This window comes from Lipotes vexillifer, unplaced genomic scaffold (assembly GCF_000442215.2).
Source record: "Lipotes vexillifer unplaced genomic scaffold, Lipotes_vexillifer_v1.1 scaffold1233, whole genome shotgun sequence".
Taxonomy (NCBI): Eukaryota; Metazoa; Chordata; class Mammalia; order Artiodactyla; family Lipotidae; genus Lipotes; species Lipotes vexillifer.
In genome coordinates this window covers 1012233-1025477 of record NW_006782167.1, presented here as the reverse complement: position 1 = coordinate 1025477, position 13245 = coordinate 1012233, and the positions used below count along the sequence as shown (strand labels likewise).

The 13245-nt window shown below is 47.5% G+C and overlaps 1 protein-coding gene across 1 annotated transcript in view; it reads right to left on the bottom strand.

Annotated features, from left to right (window-relative positions):
• The window catches only part of DNAH9 (dynein axonemal heavy chain 9), a 301371-nt gene that overhangs the window by 5116 nt on the left and 283010 nt on the right, over positions 1–13245 (bottom strand). Inside the window, 2 exon segments of the mRNA XM_007455019.1 lie at positions 6922–7104; positions 11474–11644. Of these exon segments, the coding sequence (XP_007455081.1) occupies positions 6922–7104; positions 11474–11644 (354 nt within the window).

The window sequence follows — 13245 nt, the reverse complement described above, 5'->3', positions numbered from 1 at the left end:
AAGAGTGAGGGGCAAGCAAGTCCCTGGAAACAGCTGGCCTCAGGGATCTTTGGGAAGACAGGAGATGACGGCCGGGGTGGGCGACACAATGACCGTCCCTGTCTAGTACTTGATCTGCAAGGTTTGTCTCACAGAGACTGGTCCTCTCCCCACTCCTGTGGTGTCAGAGTCTACACGTATCTCCTGACAGTAGTTTAGGTCCACGGCAGACCTCAAGCCACCTGTGGGTTCCATGCTGATTCCACCCTCACCCTAAAGCCTGGGCTCCTCCGTCCTCCTCCAGCGAAGGGGGGTCCCCTTCCAACTGCTGCCTGAAACCTGTAGAGGAAGATGTACATTGGAAACCATCTGTAAATTAAACTTTGTAACCTTAGTTATGCCAAGGGTCTGCAATTTCTTGAAGGTGTTGTCTCTACTGCAGCGGTGTCTGCACGGGGGTTAGGGTACCCAGTGAGGCTTGCCGTGTCTGATGTGATGACCATCAGTCCTGTGAAGCTATTTAAGCACAAGTGAGTTAAAATTATAAGGTTATCAGTCACATTAGCTACATTTCGTGTCATCAACAGGCACCGTGCCCTTAGCACAGATATGGAACATTCTCGTCATTACAGAGGGTTCTATTGGACAGCACTGCTCTAAACAGAAAGGCCTAGTTTTCTGTTTGGTAATTAAACTGTAGTGTATGTGTTTTTGCCAGGGTTGTGTTAAAAATTCTGTATGTTGCAGTTTTAATAAAACATGTTTATGGGCATATAATAGTACGCACTGGCTAAACTGCAGATAAGAAGATGTGTAGACAAATCAAGACTCATTACAAAAAAATAAAGTCCAATAGACTTAAAAGAAAAAAGATATAGGCCATATTTATTTTTCCCTTTAAAATAAAAATTTTAAGTTTTCAATGGCCAATTAACTCACATAATTATAAAGTGCTTTTATAAATAATACACCAAATAAATTTGCTTCCCCACAGAATTGTTTTGGGTTGTTTTGAGCTGGGGTGTGTCTGTGGAAGTTTTTTGCACCTGTGAATGTTGTTGGCCATGCGAGTTGGTGGGGAGGTAAGGTCCCCCGCCCTGGAATCATCCCACAACTGACCTAACAGGACTGGGTCAGCACTACTGGAAAAAGTAGGATGAAAATGTCCCGGTCCTTTGGCACATCTCTGAGGGCCGTGGCAGAGAGACAAATAGACACGAACTCACATGGAGCCCCGGACTCTGCCAGCCGCAGTTGTTTGCTGGTACAGAGAAGTCCTTTGTTGCCTGGTTATCGCCCCCGGCTAATTCAATCACTTACTCCGTGTGACCATGCCTTACTCAGAGATGTGCCACTTCTGAAAACGGTGAGGTCCCATAAACCTCTATGTCTCTGACATTCATTGCAAGAAGAAATCATGTGCTTAAATTAAAATATATGCAGTATTAGGGCAGTGAAACTCTCCTGTAAGACACTAAAATGGCGGATCCATGTCATTACACATCTGTCCAAATCCGTAGAACGTACACCACCCAGAGTGAACCCTAATGTGAACTACAGGAGACTTTGGTGATTGTGAGGGGTCGGGGTAGATTTACCAGCTGTTACAGATGGGCCACTCTGCTGGGGGTATTGATGATGGGGAGGCTGGGTGTGGTCGGGGGAGGGGGATATGGGAACTCCGCCTTCTGCTCAATTTTGCTGTGAACCTACAACTGCTCTAAAAATAAAATCTGATAATAAAAAAATGTATATGCAATACTTAACACTCTTCAGAAATCTAAAATCATTTTGACAGCAGGGAAGCATAAAATGTGTAACTTGGCTTTCTTAAAAATTTCTCACGTCTGCTTAGAAGTTATTCTGACAATGATTTTGCGTTTACTAATTGAAAGTATGAGCGATGGAGCCTTAAAGAATGTGCTGTCTCTTAGGTTCTGCCCGTTTGAGAGTGAAGCAGGAACGATTTAGGAAAAGAAGTTCGCCTTGTGGTTAGGGTGCTGAACTCAGATCTGCCCATGGCCTTGAGTGGACACAGAAATGACTCACTTTCAGAGGAGGGGTTGAGAAGAAACCAGAGAGAACCCCACTCCAAATTCACTCAGTGTAATGTGGGTCCCTTTCTTAGGAAAAGAGGAATAAACCTACAGACTCTGGGACAGCGTTTCCTAAAAGGTGTTCAGAGAAAATTCGCTTCCTCAGGTGCTGCCAGATTGGTGGAGGCGGGGTGGGCAGACAGGAAGTTTCTGGGCCAAACTGTGGGTAAGCAGGCCTTTTGTAAGGACTCCAGCTCCCTGCGAGAGAAACCTGCTTCCATCTGCTCAAGCCTGACCTCCTCAAACTCCCCCTGCCTGGATCCCGTGGAACACGGATCAATGTCTGCACTTGTGTCCTCATAGGTCAAGAGTCGACAAAAAGAAAACTCACAAAGAGAACACTAAATCCTTAAGAAGATGACGTAGTTCAGGGTCCTGTGTGACTGGCTTATTCCACATCCACGTTGCAGGGAAAGCAGGGAGAACTAAAGACTGGGGGGCGTTTTATGGTGGGTATGAGGGCTACCTGGATGTGGCCTTAACCACTTTTTTTTCCCCTATAAATGCTTTCAAAGTCTTTCTTAGGTAGAATATAAGATAAAAACCTGATTTGCCCTCTAGGCCTTCATTGCTTTAAGTTAGTGCGCTTGTTAAAAGCGCAGATTCAAAGGCTCCATTCCAAACCTAAGGACTCCAGCCTCTGGATGGCCAGGAATGTCCATCTGTAAAGGGCATCTCTGGAGGGTCAGAAGTGGCTGGTGCTCTGGGCTCGCAGGCACGTGGCCAGCGTCCGTCACGTGGGGTCAGCAACGCCTACATATGCCCTTCTCCAGGGGCTGCAGGCTGCACCTTGTTCTGAGGGTCAGCCCCTGTCTGCTTTTCCTTCCCTCTGAAGGTGGTCTTTGCAACCAGCTTTCATATGAATGAAACACCAGGAGGTAAAGAGATGGGGAGGGAAGTGGGAATTATGTGGGTTCCACCCTTCCCAGTCTGGCGTCCAGACTGCGGGTGACCACAGCTGGTCCATCTGTGCACTCTAGCAGGCATGTGGGCCAGGGCAGTTGCCTGGGGGGTGGTGACCATAAGTCACTAAAGGGCCAAAGCAAAACCTGAACTATTAAGTCAACACACAACAGATGAGAGTAAAGAGCCAGAGCGGTTCCCCAAGTCAGCGAGCTGGGCTTTAAGACTGAACATCTTTCACATGTTTAGAAAAACAGAATTTGTCAATTAGAAGGGGCAATCAGCCACTGAAGCATAGGGGGAAAATGTTTGATGCCATTAAATACCTGAATAATAGAAAATAGTTCCCAGCCCCAGATTCTGGGCTGGCCATGACTCCATCTAAGAGAGCACTGCCCAAATGAAATACAATGCAAGTTGTGACTGGGTAATTTTACATTTAAAATTCACAAAATTACATGTGTGTAATTTTACATTTTCTAGTAGCTACATTAAAAAAATAAAAAGAAACAGATGAATTTAATTTTCATAATATGTTATTTAACTTAATAGATTTAAAATGTCAAATATTTCAATATTTAATCAATATAACAGTTATTAATATGATATTTCCCCCTTTTTGTCCTATATCTTTGAAATATGGCATTTAATTTAAACTTACAACACATTTCAGTTTGGACTAGCCACATTTCAAGTGTTAACCTGTCGTTACTGGCTACCATACTGGACAGTGCATAGGAATCCAGCTTCTCCTGTAGTTTTCCAACACAGGTAGAGAATTTTCTGGGCAGGCTGCCATCAGTCAATGGCGCTTGGAAAGTTATACCTAGTTGTAAAGGACTGTAAAGGAATAAACTGGCATTTGGGAGTTTTGTACATCAGGCTTTTGTGCATTTGGTTAGTGGGAGTCAGTACCTCTGACCAATCAGCTCTGGGATGCTCACAGGACCTGGTTCTTCATTGTTTAAGGCTGAGAGCCAGATGTCTGACTCTCCTGAATTCTCCTCTGTGGGGACACGGTTGTGGCTGGTAGACCTCTCCCAGGTGGCCACTTCTGTGTGCTGTGTGCTATGGGCTCCCGCAGTCCTCAGGGGTTAGAGAGCTGTACCTCTCAGTTCAGCCAGTACTTTTGGGTAGCATCATGGTTTCCCATCCAGCCAACTATGAATAAAAATTTCGTAATAAAGAATGCTAAGGGTATTGACTTAATGACTTAAAATGTCAGACATTTTCTAATTTGGTGCCCAGTCTGGACAGGGCATTTGGGTTTGCCGGTTTGACGTGCTGGGTAGTGTGGGTTGCCCCATGTCTCCCTGTGCTCCACCTAAAACAGTCCTAGAACTTCAAAGTGACTGTTCAAGAGAAAGAAAGGACCGGAAGGAAAACCTCGCTCAGAATTTCCTCTCCTCCCATTATGCTTCCCCTTCCATGTTCCGCTGGGAGCTGGGATGTGAGTTCCTCACCGCTCCATGTACCAGCTGCTGTCCAGTGGGGCCCTCACGTCTCCCGCACATGCCAGGCTGTCCTGTGAACCCCTCCTGTTTCAGCCGTTTCCTCTCTGACTCCCATTTCTTGCAGCTCAGCTTAACCTCTTCCCCAGCCTTGGAAACTTTTCCTTCTCTGAACTCTGCCACTGTCCCCTTGCACCTTCACTGTTCCATGAAGACATCTGTCCATCTTTTCTTCTACCTACTTGCCTTAATGCTATTCACAAACTTGTCTCGCCACAAGAATTACCCAGCTGCTGGCTAAAAATATAGGTTTCCAGACCCCAGCTCCACAGGTTGGTGGGACTGGAGGGTGGAGATAGGAACACATATTGGGATGACGCCCCCAGGGAGTCTGATTACCAGGCCAGTTTGGGGCCCTGTCCTAATGAGACTGGGTTTTCATGACAGCGTTTTTAAGTGGAGATTGCTCTATCTGTCCCCTCCGCTCACAGGGGACCAGGAGAAAAAGGCAACAGACCGTTGTCCTGACTGCTTCTGGGTCAATGTTGTCACCACCAGTCACCTTTAGAAGTTCACCATATCACTCTTACTCACCTGAGGGGACCCTCTGCTCCAGCCAAACTAAGTTAACTCTTAGAACAGGCTTAGGGTTCCTCACCTTGGGATTTCTAGAAGATTCTTCTTATTGCCACATGTCATAATCCTACCCTTCCTCCGAAGCCCCCTGCATGCCACTTCTCCGCCGGGGCCATCCCTGATTCCACATACTTATTTCTTCCTTTCTTCTCGCACCGCTCTCTGTGTGGCACTGAATCAATCCTGCCTGGTGCTGTAATCCATTTGTATGCTCATTTTCCCGCCAGACTGTCCGTCTGGAGAGGAAGGCTCCCCTGTCAGTCTCCGCTGCCTCCCCAAGGGCAGAGCACCGAGGCTGACCATCCACCAGCCCTGCTCGAGCTAGACTGGAAGAAAAGAGTAACTCCCTCCCCACCCCTTCATCCTCGCCCAGGCACGCACTGGGATCCATGACACCAAACCGCAGCGAAGGCTCTGGAGAGAAAAGTGAGTGAATGAATTGGAAGTCGGATGGGTAAATAGACTGCACCAAATTGCACAATTCACTAAGCTAAGACTGCAACAAACAAGCTCAAGATAATTACTAATATATACCTGCGTACCTAGGGAACCGAGCCACATAAAATGACCGGCAAGGTCCTTATTTACGTTTGAGATTGTTCTATGGAATTCTGTATTTCCTTTGATTACAAGCCGGTGCATAATTTGGTAACATTGCCAAATAGCATCAGCCTTCGACATCCTTTCCCGTCTCTCCTTTCTCCTTATTTCCTTCTATCCATATTGGGGCAGAATGGGAATTAACAGACTGAAAAAAACTCACCCAGATTTCTCAGTCTACTTCATAGTTTCTATGTGACCACATGTGAAGACGCTCATGGTTGTGTGCCCTCTGAACCCGTGACAGTGGTCATACGACTCCAAGAGGCAGACACAAGGGCGGCAGCACATCACAGGCCTGGACGTCCAGGGCTGGGCTGAGCTTTCACCACTGCCTACAAAACTGGGTTCTCACTTTCCCTCTGTCTGGGGTTACAATTATTTTAATAAATGTGCCAGTATAAACTGACAACAGTTACTTTCCTCAGCTCCTCAAAGGCAGCAGGACCTCCCATTCACCTGTCATCCAGGTGAACAGTTATAGCGCTTTTCTGTTTGGCTTTGTGCTGGGCACTTGATGGAATTATCTTATGGTGAATAAAATAGATCTATTTACATAATTGGTGGTATAAATAATAGACTCTTTCATTGCTCATGAGAAACGTCAGAGCTTGTGCAGCATCTCGGGCCTTTCAGATAACCATGAGGTTGCAAGAGATTAAAGTTCTTTCCTTTCCTCTGACGGGGTGGTAATAATAATGCCATCAGCTTACACTTCTGGGTACTTGCCACGTGCTGGGCATTGCTCTAAACATTCTATGCAAACCTATTTATTGAATCCTTCCCAAAGCCCTATGAAGTAGGACCACTATCCCTGTTTTACAGGTGAAGAAACTGAGACGCAGTGAGACTTAAGTCACTCTAAGGCCACACAGCGAGGAGGCAGCACAGCTGGGAGGTGCTGCAGGGCTGTCTAGAACCTGTGCTTTGATGCAGCACACACTTCTACGTCCCATGAAAGCAACACCACCCATGTCAGCAGAAGACACAGGGCATCAAGACTTCTCTTCTGCTCGGCACTCAGAGCATGGGCTCCCGGGCAGCTTGCCAGTCACAGCTCATTCTGCCTTCCCAGCTTCCAGCTTCAGAGCCTGTCTTACCCTCCCTGCAGCCTGGCCAGACTCTGGTTTCTACGAGTGGCACCTTCTTAGGCAGTGAGGCTGCTGTGACCACTGCTCTCCAGCTCCCCTGGCGCTCCTCCCACAAGGGGTTCCCGCTGGCAATGCCCTCCCTCCCCCGCCCCCAGCCTCGCCCACCTTTAATCCGAGGTCCAGCTCTCGCAGGGAGCGCTGCATCTCTTGGGTGAGGACGTTCATCCGTTCGCACTCCTGGAGTGCCACGACCACGTAGGGGGTGCGCTCCTCCGCTTTGGCCATCAGCTCTGGGATGTTAAACTCATCTGTCACCCGCTCCAATATTTCTTCCAGGACGGCCTTGACCTGCCCCACAACAGGAAACACAGGGTTAAGACGGGGTTCAACTTCTCCAGAAGGCCTCCAATCCCCTGCCACGTGGCACTAAAGATGCCAGTCATCCGTGCCCTGGGCATACCCTTGCCCGCTCGCTGAGGCCAACTGGGTCAGGGGCTGAGGGCCAGCCGCAGCATGGCCTCCCGTATAGGCTGGCCAGCTCTCTGTGACCTCTGGCACCAGCTGAAAAGGATGAACACAGAGTCCTTTCTGAGAACTGGGAGTTGAAAAACCCAGAGAGTGACCCTGCTAGCTGTGGGAATCGAGCTAGGAGGGCATAGGACAGACTTGGGCCTAGGGCGGTCATTTGGAAGCACGGGAAGCCGCGGCGATGAGCGGCAGTGACGGAGACATGTAAACATTCCATTCGGAGTTTCCACGAGGCTGCACTGCAGTTCCTGTCCTTGGGTCCTGGAAGAAGCATCGCCACAGCTCATGTAAACCTCCTCCCACACCCCACGGACCCTTTTGTCACGCGGAATGTCAGCTAATCAGACCAGGGGAGCTAGAACACTGAGGGCCTCTCTCCAGGAAAATTGGAATTGAGGCACCGAGACTCTGGGCTGTCTGGGGGGCAAGCACTGGGAGGCTGAGTCTGCCATTTTGAAGCAAATGAGTAAAGCCTAGGAGCTCTGTCAGCAGAGAAGGAAAAACGAGAAAGTGCAGACTTACTAGAACATGTGGCTGGCAGAGGGGCTGGAGGGAGGGAGAGAGGGAGCCAGGGCTCCAGTTCCAGCCCTTCCTGGAGTCAGGAGAGCTGGTGGACGCGTGTGGCGGATGCTGTTTTGGTTCGTTCATCTCATCCCTCTTCTTCCAATGACGGGTCCCTGTTTCCTTTTGTGAAATTACCTCTTTCCCACTGTTTTGGGGCCCAGTCACCGGGCCCAGCCCTCCACTGACTCAAGTGGGCCAATCAGATGATCTTTCCCAGGAGCATGAAACTTGAATCTCAAGCCCAGGATTTAGGTGCAGAAAGTGGAGGGAAGTGCGATGGTCCACTCTTCTCTCTCCCTGGGACCCCAGAGCCACTGTGGTTTCTATGCTTTCTTCAGTGTATTCCTTTGATACAGTGAGCTATTTCTTGCCTATTCCAGCGAAACTGGCCTCTGTTCCTTGCAACCAAAGAACCCTGACTGAGTTAATACGGCGTTGTTATGTATCACCCATGTGAATTTAAGCAAGTCATTTAGACCTCAATTCTCTCATCTATTAAAAATGTCCAAGAGCAACTTTCTCCACTGCCCCCTCCCCTGCCAACTCCCAGGGCTGGTGAAGCGATCAAACCAAAAGAGGTGATGAATGTGGCAGCATGTGAAAGCTACAAAGGACCCTATACATGTACAGGATTATTAATATTAATTTTGCCTTGTATTGTTAACAGACAATACATTATCTAGGAAAAGAGCTCATGTTAGAAGAAAAGAAAGTAAAAACTCATAGCCGTGTCACAATTGGGTCTCTGGTTCTGTCATAGCAAAAACTGGAATGGAATTTTAACAGTACCTGGAAGCTGCTGCTGAGACAGAAGACAAATGGCTAAACCTACGTCATAGTTCTGTCTCTGGAGCTGAATTTGAAGAAACAGCCCTGTATCAGCAAGCTGCCATTTGGACATTATTCACAAAGAAACGAAAAGATAGTCTGGAGCTATTGTTTCAAAACACATTGAACATGGGGAAACAGAGTTCTCTTCTGTCACTGATCAGGGCTTGGAGGATTTGGAGACCCTGCCTGAGGAGGGAGCAAATCCACAGACATAGAGAGGACACTTCAGATGGGAGCAGTGCATGCCAAGGGATGTGGTCTACTTTACTTCCTTCCACAAGCAAACACCTCTGTTTGTTTTTCCTTTTGGAAAAGTAATAGATGCTTATCATAAAAATCTAAATATTACAGATTCCTCTGATATTAGAAGCGAAATCCTCCCAAAATTTTGCCTCTTCCTTCAAAGGGGGAAAATAAGCCACATGTTCCTGTTAATTATTGTTTTATAATTTCTGCAGGTGTCCTTCAATGCATATGACTCTATCTATCCATCACCCATCCATCACCCATCTATCCATCCATCCATCCCCATATTTATCACGTCTGCCATATCTTCCTTCCTGCCTTGCTGCTTCTCTTCCCTCTATCGCTCTCCCTTCCCTCCCCACCTCCTTCTCTTTCTATCTATCACAAATGGAATCATAATACACACAGATTTTTCAGTTTGCTTTTTTTGTGTTTTGTCTTTGTTTTCTTTTGGCCACACTATGTGGCCTGAGGGATCTCAGTTCCCCAACCAGGGATAGAATCCATGCCCCCAGCAGTGGAAGCTCAGAGTCTTAACCACTGGACCGCCAGAGAAGTCCCTCAGCTTGCTTTTTTCCCCTAATAATATATCTTGAACACATTCCCTTGTTAGTACTTATGGATTTACCTTGTTTTTTTTAACAGTATATATTATTTCACTGTTTTGGCATAGCATAATTTATTGAGTCATCCCCCTATTGATGGTATTTGGTCTGTTTATCATTTCTACTACTATAAACAATCCTGCAATAAAGAAATATATCATAACATCTCTGCCCTTTTGAGTGTTTCCACTGGTTGAATTCCTAGGAATAGAATTGTGAGTAAAATATACGAACATTTTAAGCTTTAGTAGCTATTGTCAAATTGCTCTACAATTTAAACCTCTACTAACAGAGATGGGAGTACATCTTTTCTTATGTTTTCACCACTGGATATCCTCACGTTTAAAAAATGTTACCATTGTGTGAAAAATAATATTTCGCTTAACTCCATTTGGTTATGAGTGATGTTGAGAATATTTTACTATTTTTCTTGGCCATTTGTATTATTACGTGAATTTCTTTCGTGTCCTTTTCCCCTTTCCCCTCTTCTTCTCTCTCCTTCTTTTTCCTCCTTGGGTAATAACTGTATATTAGCGAAATCTGCCCGCTTCCCAGTATCTGTGTTGCAGTTGGGTTCTCCTAGTCTGGCAAGTGATCATACTTCATTCATCTCTGACATACACAAACACACACACACCATTTCTTGAAGTGGTCAGAAGAAGGGGATAAGGAAATGACAAGAACTAGAAGCTTCCTTTAATGCTGCCCAAAGAATCCTAAGCCTATTACTCACATAGTCCCAGCCTTTTCATTTTTAAGCTAGGAACATTTTTGATGCTAGGTGGTTTGGATTCTGGGCAACATAAACTTTCTTATCTTCCTTTTGTTCTCAAATTATATCCTATGCATCAAAGAGTAAAACAGGTTGAGTAGTGGGGTTTAGAGCAGCTTTCTCACAAGTAGGCTCACCTGCATCACAATCGCTGGGCTGCAAATTCCTGGGCCTAACCCCAGACCCCAGAAGCAGATGCTCCCTAGCTCATTCCGAGGCATATTAAAATTTGAGACTCATTTTAATGACATCGCTCCATACCTTTAAACAAACATCCAGCTCCTTTACTATCAGTCAGTTTGTTTTCCTAAAATCAATCCCTGAAGCCTAAAAGTTCGATAACTCTCCAGGTTTTTTAATCCTTAATCTTCCTTGTAACAAGGGAACCTCTAACTAAAGGAATCCAGGTAGTACTCTGGAGGGGAGGTGGGGTGAAGCAGACGCATCCGTTGGAAACTGAACTGCCTTGTCTTAGGAAAGCATCACGGAGAAGGTTCACTTTGAGCCCCTTCCTTTTCTGCCCTCTGCTGCGCCCTCACCAGGAACAGAGCTCCCAGGTTGCCTCTGGTCACCCTACACCCACACGGTACCCTCCTCTGCCTTTCCACCCAACAATTCCCCTCCACCTTCCTGAAGTTTCGGGAAGTCCTGTGCTTAGTAGCACTAGCTGTGCGTTAGGAGACTCGGGGACTAACTGTCCTTCCCACAGAGACCGCATTTTCGTCTTAAAGAGGAGCGAGTTCGTCCACACGAGCGTCTAGTTGGCCGAGTGAGGATGGAGTGTCTAGGGACGGCTCCCCACACATAATTACTTAGTTTGGAAAAGGAACCGTGAGGTCCATTTCGAGGTTCCCAAACCACGATTGTTCAGCTCTGCCGTTTCTTCACTTTGGCAAACGGAATAAAACCTGCCTCTGGGGGAACGAGTGAAGCACTGCCACACCCAGCGGCAGGGACTTCCCACCAGGCACCCCGAGGGCCCGCCTGGTCACGTGACTGCGGCGGGTCCCTCGGAGGCGGAGAGTCTGCGCGGCGAGGCTGGACCAGCCATGCGCGGGGAAGACGCACGCGGTGCGGTCTGCGCTGTGGAGCGCAACGCGGCCGGCGGGGGAAAGGGCGGCCTCGGCAGTCCTGGGCTCCCCAGAATATCTCGGGCAACCCCTCCATATACCTTTTCTTCTCTTGTGGCCCCCGCTCCATCTCCGGCCTGGCTGTCCCGGGGCTGCAGCTCCAGCACCGTGCGAAAGAGCTTCTCTGAAGTCTGGGTCAGGAAGCCGATCTCCGCGTTCGGATGGAGGCCGTAGAGATGCGGCGACTCTGGGGGCAGCTCGGCGTCGATGTACTAAAAAGTCAAGGGCAAGCTCACTTGAAAACCAACGAGACGTGTCTCCCATCTCCCACCTGACTAGTCCTCTGCAGGGCAGTCAGTGGGCCGGAGCAGGGAGCAGGTCTCTGACGCCGGGGCTCCTCTGGCCCTCCAGGTGGACGCCCTCCAGGGGGACGCCACTCACCGATGCTGGCCGACCTCAGCGTGCTGCCCACCTGTTAGGGCACATCCTTACACCGTCCGTTTGTGTATGCCCGGCTGGTTTTCCAGAACCTCCACATTCATGAGCTCATTCTTTTGGGGGAAGCTTAGCTGACTTTATCCATCTCCAATCTCAGCCCCTCCCACGCCGCCCTGACCTACACCTGTCCCTCCACACACAGGAGGACTTCTAGAGTCCCTCAGAGATACTTTTCCTGCCTGGGAATTTTACCCAGCCCTCCCTCTGCTTAAATTCCTTTTCTCTCCCCTCTGTTTATTTAAATCGGGGGTGATAAACCCCTGAATGCAAACATGGGACCATGTATGCAAAATAAATGTGTGAATCCTGGTGGAGGATGAAGTGAGCTTTGCTTCTGGCAGAAAGCATTCGAATGAAAAACATTTACAACAATGTGTCTCCAAACACCATGACATCTCTGTGGTCAGTTGTGGTGGGCCGTAGGCTGCCATCCCTAAAAAATCCTCCCCAGCATGTAAAGCTCACTTCCTTCTCCAAATGTTTCTGAGCACTCTGTGCCAATTCTCTCCATTACAGCGAAAAAATACCCCTCAAGTTTAGCTTTGATGATTTCTTGGTGTTAGTAACATCTAGTCTAAGTAAAAGATGGCTCATTCCTTAAAGGCAAATTTGAGTGTTTATTTTTGCATTTCTTCCAGCACCCAGCACACTCCTGGACTCCTGGTAAGCCCTATAAGCATCTACTGATAGATTAAAGAGAGGTATGGAGAAAGGGGAACTGTACCGAAGTCATCTGGAAATGTGCAAACCATGTTATCATTGCCCGTCACCTGCATTTGTTCCACAGACAGTAGGGGACGCTCTTGCACAACTTTCTTGGCTAAGGCCTTCAAAGCGATTATTTTAAAAATTCTTTTATTTACTTTCAAGAGACTTATTGTTTTTAATTCCTTCTCATAGGCCTAGTTTTTCTGGATCAAATAACTTTTATGACTTACCTTTTTAAATTTTAGGAATTAAAAATTTGTTTAAAGCTTGTAGTTAATGTTCCTATGACCAGTATTTCCCTTAAGTTTGGTATTCAAGAGTTCTTTTAGGGATGTTCAAAAGTCAAGCAACAAAAAAGTTTTTTTTTGTTTGAATTCCTTTTTAATACATTTTCATGGTGGGGTAAATAGGCACAGATGCACACCTTAAAAATAGCTGAAGTTGGCTTCCCTGGTGGCGCAGTGGTTGGGGGTCCACCTGCTGATGCAGGGGACGCGGGTTCGTGCCCCGGTCCGGGAGGATCCCATGTGCCGCGGAGCAGCTGCGCCCGTGGGCCGTGGCCGCTGGGCCCGCGCGTCCGGAGCCTGTGCTCCACAACGGGAGAGGCCACAGCGGTGGGAGGCCCGCGTACCGCAAAAAAAAAAAAAAAAAAAAAAAAAAAAAAAAA